The sequence below is a fragment of the Rhinolophus sinicus genome, chromosome 2 (assembly GCF_057876585.1).
Source record: "Rhinolophus sinicus isolate RSI-liver-muscle chromosome 2, RSI-T2T, whole genome shotgun sequence".
In the NCBI taxonomy this organism is placed as follows: Eukaryota; Metazoa; Chordata; class Mammalia; order Chiroptera; family Rhinolophidae; genus Rhinolophus; species Rhinolophus sinicus.
This window is the reverse complement of record NC_142502.1, coordinates 95322872-95347074: the sequence shown is the minus strand read 5'-3', so window position 1 is coordinate 95347074 and position 24203 is coordinate 95322872. Positions and strand designations below refer to the sequence as shown.

The following is a 24203-nucleotide window of genomic DNA, read 5'->3' as shown; positions in this document are numbered from 1 at the left end:
AAGGAGCACCAAATCCAGTCTGGGGGTGTGAGGGTGGGGAGGGATTCCTGGAGGAGCTGACAATCTGAGCTGAGGGCTGGAGGAGGAGGAGGAATTGATAATGCCAGGGGAGGAGAGGGCTTGGACATTTTAAGGCCTGAAAACAGGACAATTGGGAACCTGAAGTCCCCAGGGGAGGAGGAAAATGAGGCTGGTGAATGTGGAAGAGGCTGGGTCATGCGGATCTCTGCGTGACGACTTGGAAAGCTGCCTTTATTCTTTGGAAGATGGGGAAGCAATGCTCTCCCACCATATTTTTGTGCTGTTTCCCCATCCCACCCCCCTTTTTTTTGGAGTACGAGACTCTCTCCCAATCCTTCCCACTATTGCCCTACTCCTACACTTCCTTCTTTCTCCAGTGTCCAGGCCTCCAAACCCGGCTCTTAGGAGATCCCCACTTTTCACTATCACCCGGCGCTCAGCCCGAGGCCACGCCCATTGCCACGCCCCCGGTGACGCACGGCGCCTAGTGCGTGGGGATTCCCGAGGCCGTGGCCACTACCCGGCCTGCCCCGCGGCAAGATGGCGGCCTGAAGGTAGCGGGCAGCGGCAGAAAGTTTGTTGTGGGATTGTAGTAGTCGGGCCGGGAGGCTAGAGTTGGGGGGCAGCGTGGGAACACCAGCATGGAGTAGGGGCGGAGGAGGGACTAGCTCCCGGGTTGAGAAGAGGAAATGGAATGATGGGAGGTTGGAGAGAAAAGAAGAGGGCGGTTGGGTAGGAAGGGAGGGGCCCTAGGATCCAGTGGCAGCCCTGGGGGAGGGGTCCAGGGCGGGGGACCAGAAGTAGGCGTGCAGGCCCTGGAGAAGCAGAATCACGGATTGGAGGGGAATTTCTTAACCTAAAGAAATCTGGAGCTTGTGACCGAGGCCCAACTGTACCAGGCCCGTGGGAGAGGAATGGGGTCTTTTCCGTGGAGGAATATAGTGGGGAAGGGGGAAAGAGAAACCTGGAGGATGCTGGGCAGGTTTGATAAAGAAAGAACTAAAGCCAGCCAAATGACCCTCTTCCAGACTCAGATTTAGCCTTTCCACAGTTCCTATAGCAGCATCTGCCCCAATTTCAGCTGAAGACTCAGGGGCCCCAGGGACTGGAAGAATCACAGTGCCTGCTTGGAAAGAAGAAGAGGTAGCGACTTGCCCAAGCCGAACCCCAGAGCGGGTAAGGTGGCCTCCGGTGACAGGCTGGCATGCTCCCTGGAAGCAGGATGCATGAGCTCCGAGTGATGCTGAGGAGCAGTTACTCTGAGGAGGGCGCTCGTCTATAGAGGTTGCCCTTTGTCTGTGGTCCTAGTTAGTGTTCTGCTTAGATTGCTTGCTGATGTTTGAGAGTTGGGTGTAGAATTGAGTCTGTGTGCCTTCACGTGTGCAGACGAACATGGGCAAGGGCCTAGAGATCACGTTGAAAATAGTTTAACACAGCCCTGTCACAAGCAGTTTCCTACATGCTCACTGTATCTTCAACTCCCCATCACGTCTTCAGTTTGGTATCCTGCCTGAAGTGGAGATTTGTGCGTGACAGATGGTGGGGAGTCATGAGAAAAAAAATTTCTGATGGTGTTCACTGAACATTTAGGCACCTGCTGTCACCAACTCCTGCGTTCGCTCTTGCAGCATGTCTATTTTTTTTCATCTTGTCTTTTGGTAAGAAGGGCTCATTAGTGTTCTTTGGGGGTGTGGCTTTGGTAGGTAAGTGGGGTCAGAGGAGGGAGAAAGGCAGATTGGGGTTAGGAAGAAAATCCAGAGCAGTTTACAGTAAGAGGTCACACTGACTGATGTAAAGCTCGGAGTGTTTATTACATCAGTCTCTGTTCCTGAGATCCCTGAAATTTGAGAGCTGCTTTTCAGTCTGGACCAGTACGGTGATGGGAGGAAAGGATTGTAGAATTTGCCCTTTTCTCATCTGGTAGCTTGCTTCTTTTCCTTTGTGTCTCCCCATCAAACCACATTAAACCAACCAACCAACAAACAAAAAAACAGTTTCACTGGCCAAACTGAGCATGGCTTGAGAGATAGTGGACTTGGGGTTGGAGAAGAAGGAAGGGGTCTGGAGCCACAGGATGCGGTGTATATGGTCCTCACTTCCTTTGATGCCCTGTGGTTATGCCCAAGCCAGAGTTGGGAGCAGGCTTCTTAGTGAATCCTGGTCCAGGGCTGGCATCTGCTCCATGATTGAACTGGGAGATTTGGTTTGATCTAGGACACCTCACTAACCATCTCCTGCTCCCCGTTCCTCCACCACCAAAAAAAGTTTGACTCCAGGTAGACCAACCCAACTCCCTGTTACTAGGCCAGATTCAATATCTTCAGATACCTAGAGAACTGATGCTATGTAGTTGTGACTCCATTTCTAGAAGGTTAGGAACCTTTTCTTTCTGAGGACAATTTGTGGATGGCCCCTTGGACATGGTGATCAGCCAGGAGAGTTTAGTGAGTGCAGAGGTTAAGAGCACTGACTCTGGAGCCAGACTGCCTCGTTCATATCCTGGCTTTGCCATTTGTATCTCTGTGACCTTTAAAAATTACATAGCTCTCTGTGCCTCAGCTTTCTCATCAATCAAATCGGTTTGGTAAGAGTACCTTTCTCATAGAGTTGTGAGGGTTAAATAAGTTAATACATTAATATATTTAGAACACTACCTGAGCCTCAGGACGTATAGTTTATTATGCTCGTCAGATCTTGGCACTACTGTATGCTTCCTGATCGAACCTGGTGTCTCTCTACAGAGGACCGGTACTGGTTTGGGCTGCTACCCTGATGTTAGAGAGGCGAGGCACCGCTTTTGGATAGTATAGACTTGACATGTAGATTTAAAGTTTAAAGTGATGTTAAAATGCCAGTGATTTCCTGTTGGAAGCTGCGAGGCTGTAGAATTATCTTTTTTACAGTTGAGTGATAATAATGATCGTTCTTACTGAGCGCATTTTCTGTGCCTGGCACTGTTGGGAGTGCTTTAAATATATTACGTCATTTTCATAGCAGCCCTAGGAAGTAGATACTGTTATCCCCATTTTATAGTTGAGTCAGTAGAGGTGCAGAGTGGTTAAGTAATTTGCTCAAGGTCACCCACCTAGTAAGTGGCAGATCTGGGATATGAACCCAGGCAATCTGGCTTCAGCCATTGAGTTTTGGGTTGTTTTTTTTTTTGGACTTGGTATGAAGTTAACTTTTAAATATGCCTAGTGGCAGTTTGTATCTCTTTGTTTGTTTGTTAGATGTATATCCATATTGTAGTACAATTTTTTTGTTATTTAAAAAATGTTTTAGGAGCTGAGCTCTTCGTCACAGCTCTGCCCTTCTCAGAAATAACTGGTGCTGTGATTGTGGTGACGGTGACAGAGCCCTCTGTGCCATGTTAGCCACATCTGGACTCCCCATGATTCAACCTGGCCCTTGGAAAACCTTGGGCCTAGGTTGGGTGAGCAGAGTGACTTAGGAGCCACTCTAAGCATGGCTTAAAGGTGAGGGGGGAAGAGGGAAGGGTGTGTGTGTGTGTGTGTTCATGTTGATGTACATAGAAGGTTTTTGTCTGACTTGGATTACTGACATGAACAGTTAAAGTCGCAATCGTGTTAAATTTATAGACAGTCTGGATGCATCTTTCCTTTAAAAATGGCAGGTAGCAACAACGTACACAGGAAAAAAAAAAGGCATTTTAAACAGTTCCCTCCCCCACCCCCACCCCCACCCCCCATCTTAAGAGGAAGATGGAAAACAAATGTGCTTCTGCTTGTGTTGGCTGAGGAAGCTCCTGGCTCAGCGCTCACGTCTTTTTCCCTTTCGCCAGGCAGGAGGCCTGCGTGCGCCTTGGGGCAGAGGTGTGCCAGGGTTTGACAGACTGGTTTTCCTTTGCCCTGTATTTCAGAGTCGCTCTTCCCCTCCTTCTGAGTCACGTCCTGTCTATTTCAACTTGCCCTCAAGGCCCATCTTTTACTTCAGTAAATGACGCTCCACCCGGCAGTCAGAGTAGGCACGTGCCTGGTGTCTAACCAGATTCCAGGGAATTGGGGGTTCAGGAATGAGGGCTTTCCCTGGGAATTCTGACCCAGCCCTGTGATGAACTTTTCTATTTGTAGTGACACATGTGATTTGAGAGTTAGACAGCATCTGTCAGTCTCGGCTCCCCTCCTCCGTTCACTTAGAAGCCTCCTAGCTCAGGGTAGTGTATTTTATCTTGACTTGTACCGCAGGCAGCATGCTGAAACGTGTTATCTCCCGAGCGTACACCTTTGTGTTTTGGTAGAAGTCCTCAGACTTTCTGGATTCAGGTCACATTTGAGTAAATGATTAAACTGCAGGGTGAAGTCTGTTGGGTTTTGAGCTGATTCTCCCCCTTTACTGTTTTCTTTTTGTTGTTGAAATCAATCTCGTTTCATAACACCTCTTATTCATGTATTATCTTTGAATCTAAGGCCGTCACATCCTTACCACCACATTCCGAGTGCCAAGGACCTCTGGGTAAAGCGGGCCTTCATTTCTCACCTGGATGCAGCCTCTTACCAGTGCTCTGAATTTACCTCATTCTGTCTAGCTCCTGGGCATCTGCAAGGGCTGTTTCTGCTGTGTGGACTGCATTCCCCCTCCTCCCTTTACTTTCCTTTTTGACCTTCACATCTTAGTTTAAAGGTCAGTTGCTTTGGGATCCCGTCCCACCTTTAGTGCCCTTGTTCTGTGCTTACTTCTGTTTAACACACTGTATTGTATTAGGTTGGTGCAAAAGTAGTGGCGGCTTCACCATTATTTTTAACCTTTTAAACTGCAATTACTTTTGCACCAACCTAATAATTGCCTGTCTACTTGTCTGATTCTTACAAGACTCTAAGTGTCCTTAGAAGACTTAGTGTGTCTTATTCACTATTGTACTCTTCCATTGGGATGGTGCAGGGCACATAATAGGTGCTTTATAATACTGTGGTGCATGTAGGGTGAATGAAATGCGATGGGCAGTCTCTCCCCACTCGTCTTATCTTCTCCGCTGCTGTCAAAATGACTTTCCTATAAAAAATGATGTCTCTTCCCTTAGAAGTGCCATGGGTTCCCCTTGTTTTAGTTAAAATCCACACTCTTTGGCGAGGCATGCAAAAAGATTCTTTATACACCCTGGCCCAAACCCAACCCTCTGTCTAGCATGAGTTGCTGCCACTCCACTTCATCTGTCCTGTTCTTCATTGCTCCGAAATTTCCTGCTGCCCCTGAACCTGTTAGAGCCAGCCATTTCCTTTCTTCTTCTTCTTTGCTGTGCACTCGCTGTGCACTCGACTCTTTTCATAGTGCTCACCCTGTCTCTGAAACTCTGCTGCCCCTAAGACCCAGCTCCTTTGTCACCTCCTGTGAGAAGACTTCCCTGCTTTCCCGTCTTGCTGGTGGCCCCCCAGCACTTGGTTTGAACTTGTGTTCCGGCACTTACTATGTTATATGGTGAGTTCTCTGTTTCCTTGTCCTTCTCATTCACTGAGCTGACCTTCCCTTATTCCTGGGGGGGGGGGGGGTAGGGGCGGCTGGGAGAGTTGAGGGGGTGTGGGGAGTTGGGAGTGACGTGAGCAGTGTGAGAGAGTCTGATTTTGGACCTCGGCAGACCTGGTTTCAATCTAGCCTCAGCTACTTAGCAGCTGTGGGACTGTGGGCAAGTTACTTAACCAGTAGGATCTCGTCCCTTATAAAGTAAGGACGACAGTGTCTTTTTTGCAGGAGTATTGAACATCAGAGAGAATGAGTTTCCAACATATAGCATGGTACCTGGTGTATGAAAAATACTCAGTAAATATTTGTGGCAGGAATGAATCCCACTGTAGAAAACTCAATGTATAAGAAAAGGCTTTGTTTTAGTCAAGCCAGGATAAGCCTTTTGCTTTCTGCCAGGTGGCCAGGAGCATTTTTGAGGTGGCAATAAAATTGAGAGTCGTCTTGTAATGAAGCAAAAAAATGGAGATCAGGGACATCCTCAGTGAGTAGCTTGTGCAGAAGATTATTGCTACTTCTCCGCATTCTTGTGTTGAGTGACTCCTTTGGGGGAGCTGAGACTGGGCATGGCCTTGCTGGGTCCAGGTGGGGGGTGGTAGATGGTGGATTTGTAATGTAGTTAAGGTGGTGGGTGACTGGACGGGGTGTTGGAGGATCCATGTCTCCTGTTGTTCTGTGAACTGCAAAGTGTTGAGTAAAGCTGGCGGACACAGCTAGCCATCAAGGAAGCCAGACTTTTCGGCTCCAGTTTTCTTCGGACTTCGATGATCTTGTGCCACAGAACAGGCCTAACTCAGGTTCTCGCAGAAGCGGGGCTGGTAGCTGAGAGTTCTTATCCTTTCTTTGCCTTTGTTATTTTTAGTGTAGTTGATTGGGGGTAGTCCTGAGGATGCCAGTTCCCAGCAGACAATCAAAGCAAGCTGTTTCCAGAAGTCTAGACCTTTTAATTGGATAATGCCGGGTGGTACTCCAGGGGGAGTTTACAATCAGAGGAGGAAGGTGTGTCTGAATTCTCGGGAGAGCCTACTCTCTGGTCCTTAAACTCCTGCCCCTCCCCCCAGGCGCCTCTCCTCTGGGCCTTCAAAGCACTCACCGAGCTGCAGTCCAACTGGCTGTTCACCTGTCTGTCCCCAAAGAGGGGCGAGGCCTTCTATCTCTGAGGCTTCTTAGGGCCGGCCGGGGTCTGCTCCTGAAGGCTGAGCATTTAGGCCATACCTAGTAGGTACTGAGCCCTCCTGGTTCTGTGACCCCACCCAGTCCTTCCTCAGTGGGGTGAAAGCAAAGAGGATCTATCTGGCAGAACCTTTGGAACTCTTAGGAAGGAAGGTCCTGCATAAACAAAATGTGACAGTATTCACAATAGCGTTACTAATTATTTTTCAGGATTGAGTTCATCTGCCTAAGTGATTTTCCAGGTGCTTAGCTTCAGCTGCCCCCTGTCCAGCCTTTTTATTAGGTTGGTGCAACAGTAATTGCGATCTTTGCAATTTTTTTTTTAACCTTTTAAACTGCAATTACTGTTGCACCAACCTAATATGTTAATAACATGTCCCTAAGCCAGCAGGACCAGTTAAAAGAGGAGGTGAAACACCCCGGTATATTTTCTTGCTGAATTAGCATCTTCTAAAAAATCCTTGGCCGCTGGGATTCTCTGTGTTATTCATTAAGCTTCTTTTAGTGCCCCTGTAACCTGCTTGCTTTCCTGGTTGTATCACTAGTCTTATCTAGGTGTGCTCCAAACTCGCAGCCAGGATTTACTAGTCGTGTTAGTGCCCAGACAGTCAAAAGGATGAAACCAATAGCTGAAAGTGGAATGAGAGGAGTTTTCCCCCAGCGCTGCTCCCTGTCCTTTGGCTCGGGAGTGCACAGGGCACTGTGGTGTGTTCGCTGATGGCACCTGGGCAGGAGTGATAAGCTGCATTGTATGTTAAGCAGATTTGGGAGGCGCTTGGAACCAGCTGGACTGGATTGTGTTGTGTACTTTTACGCTTTCAAGGGACTGAGTCTCCTGGACTGGCCAGGGGTAGGAAAGAGAGTGGGACCTCTTCTTTGTTAGGTACTATCTCGAAAGTGCCAGTTGTCTGCTCTCGGTGACATTGGGCATCCATAAAAGACATGACACATTGTCGTGGCTTTCACGTGGCTCCCTCGAGAAGGCAGTTTTCCATGCTTTGCACTGGAGTTGGAATCAGAGCATTCTGTCCTGGTTCTGTCTGCGGTCTGAGTCACTTGTCCTCTCTGTCACTTCAAAATGGGAGAACTCGACCCGGTCTGTGAGCCTCACTAGGCGACAGGGATCAAAGGACATCGAATGGAAGGGAAAATGCTTCCAGAATGATGAAGCACAGTGCACATGGGGGGCTTTGGTCCGTTTATTTAGGAATTGTGTGTTTTGATCATAATCATAATGTATGTCCTGGTATAAAATACCAACCACACCGGAAACTATAGAAAATAAAAAGTAAAAAGACCCTTCCCCCTGCCCCGTCTAAGCCCTTTCCCGAAGACAGAGAACTAACATTTTAACAACTTAACCATTTATAAGGTATCCTCTCCTTCTAATCATTTTTCTGTCCTTCTAGACATTCCTCATCATGTATTACCTGTAAAATAAACAAAACGCTATAACAATACAGACTGTTCTTCAGCTTGCTCTGTTCACCTAACAAGTTGCCCAGGGTCGTACTTGAGGAGCCTTTGAAGAGCCTGCTTGTAAGCTTCCTTCCCAGCTTGAGGGGTTCCCCTGGGGCTGGCTCCTTGGGAGGGATGGAGGGGCTTTACTACAGGTTCCTGCCAAGGTGGCTCCCTGTTCATCTCAGGGATTGTTTATTCCAAGCTGAAACTGCCCGGCAGGAGCGCCCCTGAGTGGGAATCAGGATGGAAATAAGTGCAATATGGGCATCAACATTTCCATCTCACGCCTGTCTCTCCCCTTCAGTCCTCTGTCATCTTTGGCTGGGAAGAACGTAAAAATTAACCTCTAGTTCAGTGAAGAGAGGGGCCCTGGTTTCTGAGAGTTGGGTTAGCCAGGTCACTTGCTGCTCTACCTTCTGAAAGCAAACCAGACCCCGCTGGTATTTTTTTTATTACTTTAAAATTTTCCTTGTGGGTAAGGATCCTGAAGGGAGCCTGTCGTGATTTCTTCTCCGTCCAGGGAACACGTCAGAGCCTACGGGAAGAGTAGTCTTTCTCTTCTCGATAGTTATCTCACCCTCCACAGCCAGGCCTTGGCCTTTGGAGCTCTGGGGCTGTTGTCAGCAAGATGGAGAAGCCAGTGAGCAGGCAGCCGGGGAGCCTAGGGGAGGCGTTTCCTGCCTGCATTAATTATTAACCTAAGTTTGGGAAAAGGGCCAGGCCTGTGTGTGGGGCCAGGGCGGTGGTCGCTGTGCTCCCCTTTCTACCCTGAATCATCTCATCATGTGAAGGCCTTTCCAGAAAGAAGGAGGATTCCCTCCCTGTTTTTTCCCTGCCGACATGTTGCCTTTCTCTGTGAAGCACAAGCGGTGTTTGCTGATACACTTGCTGTAGCTTTCCTATCCTGCTGCCCCACGGCAACCGGGTCTCTGGGGCGCCACTGTGGCCGCATTTGCCTTGAGATCTCTAAGCCAGGGTGTGTCACTTCCCTTAGGGTGGTTCTGGAGGCTTCAGAAAGGAGTGTTTTCCTGGGCTGTTCCCGGGCTTGCTGTGAGGGGAATGCTAGCCTTTCTGGACACTGTTCATTCTGAGACGGTGGACTAGTCCCTGTTGGAGACCGGGGAGCCTGGCTATAGCATAGCCTTTATGTTTGCTCTGGGGGTTCCTCTGGGGCCAGCTCCCTGGGAAGAGCCACCCCCCTGGCCCTTTCAGAAACTGAAAGGTGGCAGTGTGCTACCCCCTGGCTTGACTGGCCCAGCTCTGAGCCGGATCACACACTGCCCCATTGTACTGTGCTCGTTGCAGCCTCTGATCCCTGGGCCAATTCTCTCCCAGCTCTTTCCTCGGAGCCCGTGGGAGGCGCTGCGATGGACCCTGCTGGCACAGGCATGGGATGGGGGGCAGTGGCAGCTGTGGGTGGCTTTGTTCTCACAACACAGCTTTCAGGGCTCGGCGTAGCCTGGCAGCCATGTTTGGGGACGAGGTGAGAAGGGAGATATGCCCTTGGAAGCAGTGACCCTTCCACAACAGCTGACCTCCCTCGCTGTTGACCAACAGTGAGCCTGGTTTCCTGGGGCTTAGTGAGCTGGACTCCCTGGGTGGCATAGGGGTGCTGCACTTCCCTGTGGCGTGATTTCTGGGTGGGAGGAAGCCCCCGAGGGGCTGTAAGCCCAGAGGAGCGTTCCCTGTCGGGAGAGTGCAGTGCGTGCCCTTGGGCATCTGCAGCTTGGTATTCCTTCTGTTCTCTCTGCAGCTCCGGAGTGGGGCTGCTCACAAACCAAGCTGTCTGTTTGTATGAGCGCCTGGAGGCTGTCTGCCATGAGTCTGTCGCTAACCGTGCTAACCGGGAGAGCTGGCTGGTGGGGAGACGACACTCACCCTGTGAGTCTGACCTGGGCCAGCTAACCAGCCCTGGGAGTGCCACCAGCCGTGCTTCTGCCCCCACTTCCTCTCCGCATCCTGGATGCCAACCTCACGCCATCTCCTCTGCTCCTGGGTCCTCACCACTGGGTCCCCTCCATCTTCCCGGTCTCCTTGCTGTGGGTGGGGATGTGCCCCTGTCACGGCCAGGAGAGGAGGCTTTCCTGGACACAGCCACCTGCCCAGAGGCCAGCCTGCCACTGGGCTCGGCCTCCCAATCAGTGCCCTGCCCCCCAGGCTTTCTCAGAACTGGTAGCGTAGCTGTTTAATCTGCTTTTAGCACCACAACGTTAGACTATCCCTCGGTTCACGTGCTGTTTCTTTTTCATGCCTCAGACACAGATGGGACTTTTCTTCTAGACTAAATAGTTTCCTCCCCTTTTTAAAAGGGGAAGATTGGGTGGTGTCCCCATCATCCTCACCCCAGTGTGATAATTTAGGACCAGCTGCAGGGTTCTCCTTGGGGTTGGGGAGGTTGAGGAAAACCTTGGCTTGGTCGTGGGAAATTCCCTGGGCAGAAGAGTGAACCTTCTTAAGCTGAACGCTGGAGCCCAGAACCAGGTACCCATCTGAGTCCCATTGGTGACTGTCACTCTGGGAAGTGGAGTGGGTGGGGTTACATGTCTGGAGCTTCAGGTGGACTTTAGCCAAGGAGAGCTGGGTAGGGCGCCTTAGCCCGAGGGGGCAGGACCCAGCTTTGGACTCCACAGTGGGCCTAGGACAGGCCCTGGCCTCAGACTGGGAGACTGACGAGCAGCCTGCCAGGGAGAACTTCCGCTAAACTCCCTTCTCCATCTAGACTTGGAAGGGACGAAGGGGTCCGGAGATAACGGGAAGGCTGATTGCTTGGAGCTCCCTGGTTGTCTGCACAGGTGATTCTTTCGCCAGCCTCTCACGGCGGTGCAGTATGGGGTAGGCTGGATGGGGAAGCTTCAGGCCCTCCCAGTGGGTGCTGTGTCCTGGGGCTTGGAGTGCGAAGGCAGGGGGCTGCTTACTAGCGTGGGCTGGGAGTGTGTAAATGTGAGAGCCGGTGGGTGCTGCTGGGACATTCAGGGACCCTGAGTAGAGAGTTAGCAGGCGGGAGGGGTTTGTGGCGTGGCTCTGACCAGGAAAGCCAGAGGGGACTAGAGTGGAGCCTTAGTTCAGGGCCACCCCTCACCTTGCCCTTCCTTAGGAGAGGGCATGGGGACTAATGGCACGTGCTGGTTATGATCTTGGGGATTTGGGGCTCTCTCTTTGATGAGGGAGGTTTGGTTTGCTTGGCTCGTCATCAATAATCTTCAGCGCCTTAGTTCCTGACCAGTGTTTGCTGGGATGAGGTCGGGTGATAGACTTGAGGTATTTGCCCAGGTGGGGAACCAGGTGAGTGCTCAAGGCCACCAGTGCTAGCTCTGAGTCCTCAGGATTCCTCTGTGGCAGAATCTTACCCACCCATTTGGGCTTTTAAAAACTTGTCAGCCCGTTCCACTTAAAGCAGGCAAAAGGCCAGGTCAGGGCCAGTGTGTCCTAAGAGGGTGAGGTTGTACCTGCCCAGAGGGGTGGCAGATATGGCTGCTGGAGGGGCAGCAGGGCTGGTCTGGGCACAGACTGGCATCTTCCAGCCTAGTCATCAGCCCAGAGCAGAGCCTGCGCAGGCCCCACCCCGTGAGCTGCTGGCTGCTTGCCTGCCACGCGCCCAGGATTGCTGAGGGCTTTGCTCATGTATCTCAGGAACAGCTGCATGCCGGAAACTGGGGGCTGGTGGGCCAGCGGGAGGGGCGCCTGGGGGTCAGTGCAGGGAAGGCTGAGCCCCGCTAGCTCGGGAAGGATCGGCTCACTGTGCTGGAGGATGTTCTGCTGTTCACTGACGGTCCAGGTGGACAGAGGCCGTATTAATGGTGGTGGGGACCCCTGCCCAGTCACCTAGTTACAGGGCTGGCCCTTGCAGGGTGATGGTTTTTCTTTCTGGGGCCTCAGTTGGAGGCAGAGCCTGGGTATCAGAGGCTTGAGAAGCAGCTGGATTTGCATGGCAGGAGCATAGCCTGCTCCCAAACGTGCAGCTTCCTCCAGGCTCGCAGAGTGTGAGACTCCACATCCAAGGCCGATCGCTGAGGACAGTTCCTGCAGGGGCGGCACGAGTCCCGGGGTGATGAGACCTTCATGTTTCAGCAGTTGATTAGGGCTTTTAGGAAGGGCTGTATTTATTGTTATCATTTATTTATATCCTTGGGTTCCCAGGGAATGAAGGCAGCATACAATACAGCTGGAGTGGTCTGGACAGGGGCTGGTTTTCCTTTCATTTTAAAATCGGTAGTGATTGCTGACTTTCGTTTGACGTTTTTGGGGTGACTTATGAAGACCTTTAATGATTTCGGTGGTGAAGTGTGGACCCTTCATGATTGAGAAGATCGGTTGGGTTCACTGAGCCCTCACGGTCCCCCACTTACTTGATTCAGTGACAGCTGTGAGCAGAAAGGCCTGTCATTAGGTCTGGAAATGGTCTGAGCCCAGATAAACTGTTGGGGCCATAATTTCTTAAGGAGAGCATGGGAGAGCGGGGAGGCGGTTGGTCTTTCTAGGGCAGAGCCGCTGAACCGGGGGTGGGGTGGTGGAGTGAGGCTGTCAGGCAGAACTTGGGAGCTGGAGGAGACTTCAGGTGGGGGAAGGCAGTAGTTTGAAAATCGGAAGAGCCACACCCATTTTGGATTCAGTCCAGACTCCCCCTGCTGGGCCAGTGTTGAGGGGGTGGCCTGAGCCCTCAGAGGATGCTTGGATCTCTCTTCTTCTCCCGTGCCCTTGACTTTGCCCTGGGCCTTGGGCCGACCCACAGAAAGGATGGCAGAAGGAAATGACAGGGCGTCCTTGGCTCTTGGGCTTGAACCTTTTTTCTGTCCCACCTGGTGAGTGTTTGCTGGGAGTAGGAGTGAGGATAGTGGTTTGGACAGAATCCGGCTCCTGAAGAGGTTTCTCCTTATCCTGCCCCATCTCCAGCGGCGGTGACCCCTTACCACCGCCGCCGAAGCCCTGCTCACATACTCCACATTCATAAAAGGGAGCGGGTAGGAGTCCCATCTCCTGGTTAAAGAGGTGCTTGCAATTTTTTGGTCCTTTGATGAAAGGATACTGCTCAGCCAACTTCTGACACACTTTTCTCCTTGTATCTGTCTCTGTCTACACTCTCTGCTCAGCTGTTCAGTGGGTTCACAGGGCCGGTTCACTGTGCGTGCGAGGCCCATTGCTAATGAAAGCAGACTTTGTTCTCCGGAGGCAGCTAATCATGCCCATGGGCTGTAATCAGGGAGAAGGTATTTCATACAGGGCAGGCGGCAACAGGCGGCCTGCGCTGACTGGCAGATTGCAACATGGCAATTAGGACGCCATCACCCCCCTCTCCACCCCAGCAGATTCGGGGCTGAGTCTCTCCTCCACACTGATTTTGAATAAGTGAAGAATGAATATTACGCAGAAGAGGAAGGAGGAGGTGGAGTTGGTGAGGGCTGAGGAGAGCTGCTTTGTCTTCTCCCCTCCCTCCCTGGGATGGGGAGGGTTTCCTGCTACTCTGAGTGTCTCCCTCAGGCCTGTAGGTCCGGCCCCAGAAGCCTCAGGCCCGACTGGGTCAGCCAGAGGTTTTGTCCTTGCCCTCAGCCTTTCTCCTAGAGCGCAGCCCTTCTGTAGTACAAACCCAGCCTATGATCCGGTGTCCCCACGTCCTTACTCATCTATCCTCAGGTCCTTGGAGCTCAGGTAGTTTGGGAGTGGGATTCTTTCTTGTCAATTTCTAGACCTTCCAGAAGACCGTTGTCTTGGTGGTGCCCCAGAGCTAGCTCAGCATGAAGAAGCCAAGCGGCCCCGAGGCTGCTTGCTCGTCGTAGCCCATGGCCCATGCTGAGCAGTCCAGCTGTTTTCCCTGAAGGCCTCCTTTTCTCGACACAGGGTTGGGAGGGCAGAGACACTCCAAGGCCACCTGGGAACCTCTGGTGGCCAGTAGAGACATGTGGCCAGTAGAGGCTGCACCTAGTAGCTGGCATTCATGGCGGGATGGCTCTGCTGCCTTCCAGCTTACCTTTCATGTTCTCCCAGCTTGTGGGCCTCGTGTCCAGCTGCTTCTCGTCTTGTTCTCCACGGCACCTGGCATCGTGCTCACCCCTGGGTCTGTCCTTCTCGGTAACACTTCCAGTCAGGGAGAGCGGCCTGCCAGGCCCATTGTGTTCCTGTTCAGTGCTGGAGTTGTGGGCCCCTAGGGGCTGTTTCTGGGGCACTTTGCAGATCTCAGGAGTTGGAGCGAGGGCCCTGACACGCACTGGTATTTTTGGACACAGGGTAGGGATTGGCACAGACTTTCCCTCATGGACTTGTCCTGGGGGACACTGCAGGCTCCCTGGTGGACCGTCTTCCTAAGGTAGCATCGCCTTCTGCTGCCCAGTTGGGAGTGGCTCCCCTCCCTATGGCTAACGTGCTTGAAAAGAGTAGGCTCTGGCTGGGAGAGAGAACCCCCCACCTCCCGCCATTCATCCCGGAGAGCCCGTGTCTGCATGTACTTGGCATCTCGCTGCCAGGCACAGCCACACTGGGCCCCTCCGCAAGCCAGACCACCTGGCTGTGGAAGCCCTGGGAGTGGGGGCTTGAGGTCAGGACGAGCTGTAGGAAGTGTGTCAGCCAGAGCGAGGCCTGGAGTGTGGCGCGAGGCCGCTCTCCCTACGGGGAGAGTTACCAGATACCTGCGTGTGTCCCTGTCCTCCCTGCCCACCCCCGCCCGTACACGTGTCCTGGTACCTAGAGGACATGCGGGTATCGGCAGGAGTAGGGGAAGGGAAGAAAAGAAGTGGCTGAGAATAAATGGGGCTACACAGAGGGGCCCGTGCGGAGCAAGGGGCTACTCAGCTGATGGGGTCAGGGCGGGAAGGGAGCAGGAGCCTAGCTTCTCCATTGAGAAGGGGAGAAGGCAGTGGCCAGCTTGGGAGCCTGCCCTGGGTTTTATAGCATCTCTGGTTACCTGTGTTTCGGGCTCTACCCCTTTTCCAGCTCACATACACCCCACCCCACCCCATGTACACCCTCTGAGTATCAGCCCTGGTACCCAGGTTTGCTTGGAACTTTCTGGGCCTCTCCTCCAGGCCATAGGCGCTCTCACCCTGGAGCCCTGTGGAGGGGTAGCCCCGGGGAATCTGTGGGGGTGACTTGTTTGCTCCCCACACCCCAGGAATGTACTGTCCTTTCAGGCCCACCTGGATTCCTGCGCAGGGAGTCAGCCCGACCCAGCATGCTGCTTGTGCCCTGTGGGGACACGTTCTGCCTCACCGTCAAAGGGGCGGAGGTTGGCGGCTCGTGCCTGCTGTCACGCCTTCGCTCCCCCAGAACCCCAAGCCAGAGACCAGGCTGCCCAGACAGGAGGGAGGCCACTCCTGCGTTCCCGCCCTCTCTACCCCCTCACCGTTCTTCCTGCCTCAGGCCCTGTTGGAATGTGACAGGAGTCATGGCCAGGGCATGTCCCAACAGCAGGAATACACGCTTCAGCCCGCTAGGCTTCCCTCAGCCCCCAGCTCTGCTTAGGTGGATGGCAGTGGGAAGATTGTTTATGCCCAGAAGGCCACCTGAGGTTATTACTGCCTCTGCTGGTCCCTGTGGCGGCTGCTGCCCCCATGCTGCAGCTCCGCTTATTACAGGTGGGGGCAGAACCCCCAAGAAGCTGGAGGGGAACAGACTAGTCAGTCCAGCCAGCTCGTGCAGAGGAGACGCAGGCTTATCCAGTGAGGAAGGGCCACACGGTGTGGCAGAGTCCTCACTGAGCCTGGAACCCAGCTCTCAGCCCCCCGTGTTTTCTACACCAGTGTTTCTCAACCTTGGCTCTCTAAGCACTGTGCGGATGGTTCTTTGTCGTGCACGCTGCCCTGTGTTACAGGATATTTAGTAGCAGCCCTGGCCTCTGCCCACTGGGTGATAATAGCACCCTCCTGTTGTGATAACCTGAAATGTCTTTAGACATTTGCCAGACATCTAAGAAGGGGAAGAAAGGGGACCACAATCTCCCTGTTTGAGAACCGTCATTGCTCCAAACTGCCGCCTTTTCAAACTTCCTCTCCTAGGCCCACCCCTCTTCATCACAGAGTCTATTTACCACCATTGCACATAGAGGTAGTCGCTGGGCTCCTGGAGACATTGCTAGGAGCTTTCTCCCCAGTACTTTCTTGTATCTCTCTAGGCTTTTTCCTGGTATTGTCTTCTGCGATCCATGTTCTCCAAATCTCATAGTTGTTTCCAGACTCTGAAAAGCCTGGTGGACGAGCAGGATAGACATGGGGTAGAATCAGGATAGGACAGGACCAGACCCATTTCCGACTTGGGCACGTGGGTAAGCGGAGCCCATGAACACGTGCACAGACGTACATGTGACAGTGCTGCACGGAGAATGGCAGGTGCCCCGTGTTGCCCATCCTCTCCCGCCTCCACCACGTTCCCCTCAAACTCCCTGTGCCGTGGCTTTCCTGGCTCGCTCTTCCTGGGGGCCCTTCCAGGTCCCGGACTGGACAGGCTGGCCTGTAGCACTGACAGAGAGGCGGCTGACACCTGGTTTCCACTTTCTTCCCTTCTCTGGTTTCAGGAGCTGTTGGCCAGAGGAAGTGGAGGGGCTGTGGGATGCGGAGAGCCGAGGGCTAACTCCCTGACAGCGGAAAGGAGCGAGCTGCCGACAAACAGACGGTATGTCCCTGTGAGGCCTGTGCCCCCCCCCCCCCGCCTCCCCCTTCCCCGCGGTGTGGTTCTCTTCTGGGGAGGCTGGCAGGGGAGGCAGGCAGCTGGCTGCTCTTGGTCGGGGGCTGGTGAAAAGAGAGTGGTGTAGGCTGGGGGCTTGGCCGTCAGGGCTCTCTCGAGCGTGGGGACCCCCACTGAGGATCCTGGGTGGGGTGAACACCCTCGAACCCTTATTCTGGTTATAATTTTTTTAAAGCTAACCTTTATTGACTATTTCTTGGGTACCAGGTACTGTTCTCAGTGCTTTACATAGTTTTCACAACAACCCTATGAAATTCGTGCTGTTCTTACCGAAATTTAGAGTTGAGGAAGCAGATGCATGGGGACAGTTTTCCCTCCGAGGCCACCTTCTGATCCCCGAGGCCACCAAGAGAGTGGCGGGCTGCCCTTCAGACTGCAGACTCCGCGGGCACAGTCCACTCTCCCGGGTGCCCAGGCCCTGGGCCCTGCCTTTCCCACCCACCCCTCTGTTCCCATTGGACCCGCACTCTCCTGACCCCATGGGCACCCACGCACCAGAGTCCAGCCCTTCTAGTGGCCCCAGCAACGTGCAGGCCCATTTGCCTGCTGATGGCTCCTCCCTATGTCCCCGTTGCCGTCCTTTCCCCTCAGTCCAGAGACCTCTTGCCCTCGTTTCTGAGCCTCCTCCTTCCTTGCTTGCCCTCAGCAGGTCAAGGCGCCCTCACCTCCCAGAATGACCAGTGCAGCCCCTGCTAAGAAACCCTATCGTAAGGCACCCCCCGAGCATCGGGAGCTGCGGCTGGAAGTTCCTGGATCCCGGCTTGAGCAGGAGGTCAGCAAGACGGTACCCACCCTGGCTGGCGGCACCGGGCCCCTGAGGCTGGGTGTCTGGCAGACTTCTCCCACCTGAGGGGACTACTGCCCCCCCCCGAGTTGGGGTGAAAGTATGGCATTGCTGATAGCACCTGGGGTGTCCTAGCTGCAGCAGTGCTGGTGGGGGCAATGTAGGCTCATGGGGGGCAGCTGTAAGCACATGTCCACATGTCAGGGAGCCCCCGAGTCGTGGTAGCTCAGCAGAAATGATCCCATGCACACAGTATTGCCCTTCCTGCAAGAGGCAGCCCACCAGATTGCGGGGTCCCAACCTGCCGGGGGTGGGGACTCTGGCCCTCTGCTAGCGGAGAAGAGCCGTCCAGCCTGCGGCCCCTCTGGGGGCTGTTGGGAAGCCGTGCTCCAACTGCTGCCACCAGACCAGCTGTTCCTCACTGGCCCTCGGAAGGAAGTCCGGTCCTTCCTCCAGCTTTGCTTTGTTTGGCTACCATTTGTGAAATACGTGCTCCCGGCGGGGACCGCATCAGGTTCTTAGGAGGCCTCCCGTCAACTGCAAATCATTGTCTAAATCAGTTGTCCTCCCTCATTAAGCTCACTGACGGGAGGAAACGGGTATTGGGGTGGTGTATTCGCCTTGCTGTCGTGTTGCAGCACCGGGAGCGCACTTACAGAATTGAGAGAGAGGTAGCACATGCCGAGCATCAGGCGTGCCATGGCCACTTTGGTCAGCGTCCGGGCAGAAATGCCATGACTCGCCCATTTCAGGTCAGGGAACAGTACATAAAAAGGCCAGGTATTGTGCGAGGCGCCTTGCCCTGGTTTTGTAGATGCGGACACGGAGGCTGAGCAAGGTTCATATAACCAGTGTGTGGTAGGAAAGGAGCAAATCCAGGTGTCGGTGGCTCCAAAGGCCACCCATCTCCTTTGCCTGCCCCGACTGATGCTTGAAGTGGTCAGCTCTGTTTGGAGCGGGACCCTGGACATTGCCCTCTTGCCGTCACATGTGCCTCCTCTGCTTTGGGTGTGGCCAAGCTCTGACTCTTGGGCCGTGACCAGCGTGGGCTTTTGGGTGGATGGGCATGAGGTTCAGAGCAAGACAGGACGCTTCCCTCGTCTCGGTCTGGATCCGCCCAGAGGCTCTCCTTCATGTACTTGTTCGTCCCGAGTCTCGATGAGGGCCTGATTCTGCCTCATTGCCAGAGCTGGGAACCCTACTATAGCTCAGCCCGATTTCTTCACTTCTCTGGAAGGTCTCTGCCATGCCTGCGGGGTCACCAGGATCCCGTGAGCAGCTGAGAGTCTCTCCCTGGGAGAGGCAGCATGGGCAGCAGAACTTTTCATCGCTGGCTCTGGGCTTAAGAGATGGATTAGAGCTGGGTGAAGGTTGGAAGGGGTTCGTGAATCTTCTAGTCGGCATGGGAGAAAGTAATCTAGGCTTGTCTGGCCATTACTGGATTGCCTCCGTCTCTCCAGAGCCCTGCAGCCCACTTCTGCTGTGAGAGTCTCTGGGCTTCAGACATGGCCCTTTCCAGGGCTCTTTGGAGGGTGGGCCAAGCAGGAGGCCAGTGGTCCAGAGCTGAGCCTCAAGCTTCTGTTCTTTTGTGCCCAGGAGCCCCTGACTGACGCAGAGAGGATGAAGTGAGTACCTGCCCGAGAGCCCGCCCGGCCTCACCTCAGTCCCTTTTAGCTCCAGGCGAGGTTATTGGTATAGTTGAGCTTTTCCTGGGATTAGATAGAGGTAAAGGTTGGGTTGGGGTGGGGTGGTTTAGGGACTCTGGGAGGAGGATTCATGTTGTGGATATTCCTTATAGAAAAAGGTTTTGTTCCATGGGCTCCAAGAGAACCTGGAATCAAGGAGGGGGTGGCTCTGAAGGCCTGCTCTTACCAGCCAGCCGTTGGCCAGCTCCTGGCCGTCCTGTGCCAGCTGCCTCCCTGCAGCCCTTTCTGTCAGCCATGTGAGGCCTCTGGAGAGGAGTGCAGTGCTGGGCTGGATTTCCAAGAGATTAATAATGAAGCAGCCTGACTGCAGTGGGAAACTGGAGCTGGGGGCCTGGTGGCCGGCTGGCTTGGGCTGTAACCAGAGACAGCCTGGGAGGTGTACCCCCACCCAATCCTGTCTTCTCATTCTTCTCCAAGGGGGGTGGGGATTGCACTGCCCTCTACCATCCCCTCTTCCTCCCTCAACCCTCCAAGCCAGGCTGTGTGCTCAGGGCCAGTGGCCTATGGAATGCTGCCCCAGGCTCAGGCTGAGTCTCAGGGAGTCCCCTGCCCCCAACTGCCTATCCTCGTGTCATCTCCACTCCCTTTCTGAGACCAGCCTAGGGCTCCAGGGCTGGCCCTTCCATCTCTGATGCCCCTCTGCCCTTGACCCCTCCCCCTGCCAGGCTGTTGGAGCAGGAGAATGAGGAGCTTCGCAGGCGCCTGGCCTCGGCCACCAGGCGCACCGAGGCCCTGGAGCGTGAGCTGGAAATCGGGCAGGACTGCCTAGAGCTGGAGCTGGGCCAGAGCCGCGAGGAGCTGGACAAGTTCAAGGACAAGTTCCGCAGGTATGGGAAGGAAAGGCCAGGACACACATGCACGCATCTCCCCATTCATAGGGGGTTGGCTGGAAGAGGCCTCAGAGATCGTCTGATTCTGATGAGAAAACAAAGTTCTGGGAGGAGAATGACTTGCCCAAGATTCCGTATCGGAGGTACTGAGCAGGGGCTGAGACACAGGGTCTTGACACAAGGGTCTGCCTTGTATCCTTCCACAGGCTGCAGAACAGCTACACGGCTTCCCAGAGGACCAACCAGGAGCTGGAGGACAAGCTGCACGCGCTGGTAATCTGTCCAGGCGCTGCGGGGCGGCCGGTGCTCAGTCAGCAGAGGGCTGGGCTGCGCCAGGGGGTGCCTTCTGCCCTGGGGCCTGGGGAGGGGGCAGGAGGGGGGGGCACCGCCGTGTGCTGTGCAGTCAGGACTGTCGTAATGCTCACACTGTTTCTCTTCTCTCCTCGTCTTCCCCTCATGCTGCCACCGCTGCTGCCGCTCTCCTCTCAGGCCTCTCTTAGCCACAGCTGGATTTTTGCAGTTGCGTCTGAGTTTGTGTGTCTCCCCCCTTGCCCTGGCCGTCTCCTCCTCTGAGAGCTGGGGTTGCCGGGCCCTGTTCCTTTCCCTCTGCCCACTGCTGTCCTCTTCCTTCTGGGAGGCCGTTCAGTACCCGGTGCCCCCTTCCTGGGGGACAGCTGCGAGCCTGGCTTGGCTTGGGCAGAGGCACTGACTGATGTCACCACTGAACACGAAGAGCTGCTCAGCGGCAGTGGCAGCAAGCCCACGCCACTGCGGGGAGGGGGCTGTGGGTCCCGCCCGTGAGCTGGACAGCAGGAGGCTGTTTCTGAGCCTGCAGTGCCCTCCTTGCTGCACGGGATAACTCACAGGCCCCCCCGCTGCCACCCAGCCCACTCCCTCCTGCCTCTTCCTAGCCTGAGCCTGGAAACAATTACATACATAGGCTTCAGTGCCTGCGTTTGCACAGGTATCGCCTCTCGGGACCAGCTGCCTTGACTCATGAGTAGAGCTCCTTGAGCTCCTTCCAGGGACGGGCAGCTCGTATCGAGGCCTCTGTCCTGGGCCCAGGCAGCAGCAGGCCATGCGCAGAAAGCCCCCGTCCACAGTTACCCCAGAGAACAGGAGAGCTGTCTGGTCTCCTTCTGTCTGTCCATCCTCTGTCTCTGTTCCGTCTGCCTTGGCTGCCTTAGCACCTGTGGCTTCCTGTGTCTCTGGGCTGGGAGGAGGGGAGGAGGAAGAGGAAGGGCTGGCTGGGGTGTGGGCTGGGTTCACCCCAAGTCTCGTGCCTCAGATCAAGAAGGCGGAGATGGATAGGAAGACCCTGGACTGGGAGATTGTGGAGCTGACCAACAAGCTGCTGGATGCCAAGAACACCATCAACAGGCTGGAGGAGCTCAATGTGCGTGCGTCTCGGGGGCCTGCCTCGCCGGTGGCTGGCTCTGTCCTGGGCCGCCCGCTCCCCTGGCCAGGGCTGGGCTCTGAACCACGTTGTATCTGCAGGAGCGGTACCGGCTGGACTGCAACCTGGCTGTACAGCTGCTCAAGTGCAACAAGTCCCACTTCCGCAACCACAAGCTGGCTGACGTGAGTGCAGCACCCTCTCTGGCGCGGCCAGCCCAGCCTTTTCAGCACGCCCCTAACTCGTTTCTCCCCCTCCTCCCGCCTTTACCCCTCTCTGCTTTGTCTTCCCCTCGCCCCAATGTCTCCTCTCAAGCCAGTCAACTCTGCCGCTGGGTGCTGTCCTGTGTGCTCTCAAGGGCCCATCACCAGGGCTGGGAGCTGCCCTGTTGGTGTTCTGGGAACAGAGACAAGGAAAGAGGGACTCAATTTCAGAAGCCCCTACAGGGAGGGGGTGGGGGTGGGGCAGAGCTAGCAGCCATGAGAATATTGGATTAGGCCCAACTGACTCCCTTACCCCAAGGAGCAAACTCTAGACCCCGGAGCCTGAGGCCCCAGGGCCCTGCAGAAGGAGTGGAGGTATTCCCAAGGTCAAGATAGATTCTCAAATGTATGTCGCGTTTGGGCAGAAGCTACTGCTAAGATGAGGAAGATAGAAGACTGAGAGTACTTGTGCCTTAGCTCTAGTTCTGGGTTCGGATCCTGGTTGTGTTAATCAGAAGCACCAGCAGAGCAGACAGCAAGTGCGGGGCACAGAGTGATGCCTGTGTGTGGTAGCCTTGGTTTTTGCCATGATTTTTGCAAACTGTCTTAGGTTGGGATCATTCATGTCTCCCTTCCCTTCTCTTGTTCCTTTACTCCAGCTGCCCTGTGAGCTACAGGACATGGTTCGGAAACATCTGCACAGCAGTCAAGAGGCTGCCAGCCCAAGTCCTGCCCCGAGCCTGGCACCGGGGGCTGTGGTACCCACCTCGGTCATTGCCCGGGTGTTAGAGAAGCCAGAGTCTCTGCTGCTCAATTCAGCGCAGTCAGGCACTGCTGGGCGCCCCTTGGCTGAGGATGTCTTTGTGCATGTCGACATGAGTGGGGGTGCCCCAGGTGACCCCGCCAGTCCCCCAGCCCCTGGCAGCCCCACCCCCCAGCCCAATGGGGAGTGCCGCCCTCTGAGCACTGCTGGGGGCTCCCTGGACGAGGAGCTGCCCTTGCCCACGTTGGAGAAGCTGAGCCCCTACCCCACCCCGTCTCCACCACACCCGCTGTACCCCGGCCGCAAGGTAATCGAGTTCTCCGAGGACAAGGTGCGAATCCCCCGCAACAGCCCTCTCCCCAACTGCACCTACGCCACCCGCCAGGCCATCTCCCTGAGCCTGGTGGAGGAGGGGAGCGAGCGGGCGCGCCCCAGCCCAGCGCCCAGCAGCCCGGCCTCAGCCCAGGCCTCGCCCCAGCACCAGCCCTGCCCAGTGCCCCCCTCGCTCAGTGCCCCCGCCAGCTCCGCCAGCTCCGAGGAGGACCTGCTAGCCAGCTGGCAGCGGGCATTTGTGGACCGCACTCCGCCACCAGCCGCCATGGCTCAGCGCACAACCTTCGGACGGGACACACTCCCTGAGCTGCAGCAGCATCTTGCTCTCAGCCCGACTGACAGGGTTGAGGAGGTTCTGGCACCTTCTTCCCCACCGGGTGAGAGAGGGCTTTTGCTGCCAACAGACCCTGACTCTGGGCTTCCCAGGGAAGACGAAGAGGAAGAGGAAGAGCTGAACCTGCCCCTCAGCCCCGAGGAAGAACAACAGACGCTGCTGCCCAGTGACAGTGGCACAGAGAAAGGGCCTGGCACGTGCCACACTGAGGACAGGGCCTGGGCGCTCCCCAGCGCCGGCCGTCCTCAGCGCAGCCCCAAGAGGATGGGGGTGCACCACCTGCACCGCAAGGACAGCCTGACGCAGGCCCAGGAGCAGGGCAACCTGCTTAACTAGGCCCCTGCTCGCCTTCCCGCCTTCCCGCCACTGCCGCACTGGGACCGCGTCAGGCTCCCGCCCCAGCCCGAGCCCTTGCACAGCCGCCTCCCAGGTCTGCACAGCTCGGTTCTGTGCGGGGAGGGCCAGGCGGGCCACACCAGCCCCTTCCGCTGCATTGACTGTGACCTGTACCCCTCGCTCCATGGTTTTTCCCTTTTCTTCTTGGAATATTTATTCTCCAAAGACAACATGCAGCCGGGGCTCGAGACCTGTCTTCAGATCAGCCCAGTCCAGACCGGGCTGTTTGTTCTAGGGAGCCGAGGGCTTTATTCTGTCAGTGTTCAGCCGCCGTCCACCTTTCCCAGCCATGAGTTTTGGTTTTGGAGGCGAGGTATCACTGGGATTATTAACTTCTAATTTCTGTTTTCTATTAACCTTTCTGTTTTCTGCCTGTTTCCCTCTCCCCACGAATCCTCTGCACAAGCCGTTGCCTTCAGAGGGCCTGGCACAGTGGGCCCTCGGGGTGAGGGAGGGGGCTGACTCAGGGCTCCCCTCAGCTATTTCCTTCTCCCCTCTGGAAGGGAGTGGACGGTGGGACTCAGGGGCCTCCAGGTGGGGCTCTCGGTGGGGCCTGCCTCCCTCCCAACCTTGACCTAGACTGTTACTCCCAGCTTTGGGAAATTTTCACATCGATGACTATTTTGAAATTAAATAAAACTATTTTACTGGTATGGCCTAA

At 55.0% G+C, this 24203-nt stretch overlaps 1 protein-coding gene across 24 annotated transcripts; it reads left to right on the top strand.

The window, feature by feature from the left end:
• The first annotated feature begins 495 nt into the window (after nt 1–495).
• TJAP1 (tight junction associated protein 1) lies at nt 496–24203 on the top strand. Of its 24 annotated transcripts, XM_074332986.2 has the most exons (13): nt 496–575; nt 1073–1197; nt 8079–8208; nt 9884–10011; nt 16628–16725; nt 17444–17569; nt 19178–19206; nt 19953–20114; nt 20324–20390; nt 20607–20636; nt 21406–21513; nt 21615–21698; nt 22376–24203. In XM_074332986.2, exons 6-13 carry the CDS (start codon nt 17471–17473, stop codon nt 23480–23482), a joined length of 1686 nt encoding a protein of 561 aa, XP_074189087.2. In that variant the 5' UTR covers nt 496–575; nt 1073–1197; nt 8079–8208; nt 9884–10011; nt 16628–16725; nt 17444–17470; the 3' UTR covers nt 23483–24203. The 24 variants fall into 24 exon arrangements, with proteins under 24 accessions (XP_074189087.2, XP_074189091.2, XP_019593977.3 ...); XM_074332990.2 differs by lacking the exon at nt 8079–8208 and having other exon boundaries at nt 17447–17569; XM_019738418.3 differs by lacking the exon at nt 8079–8208.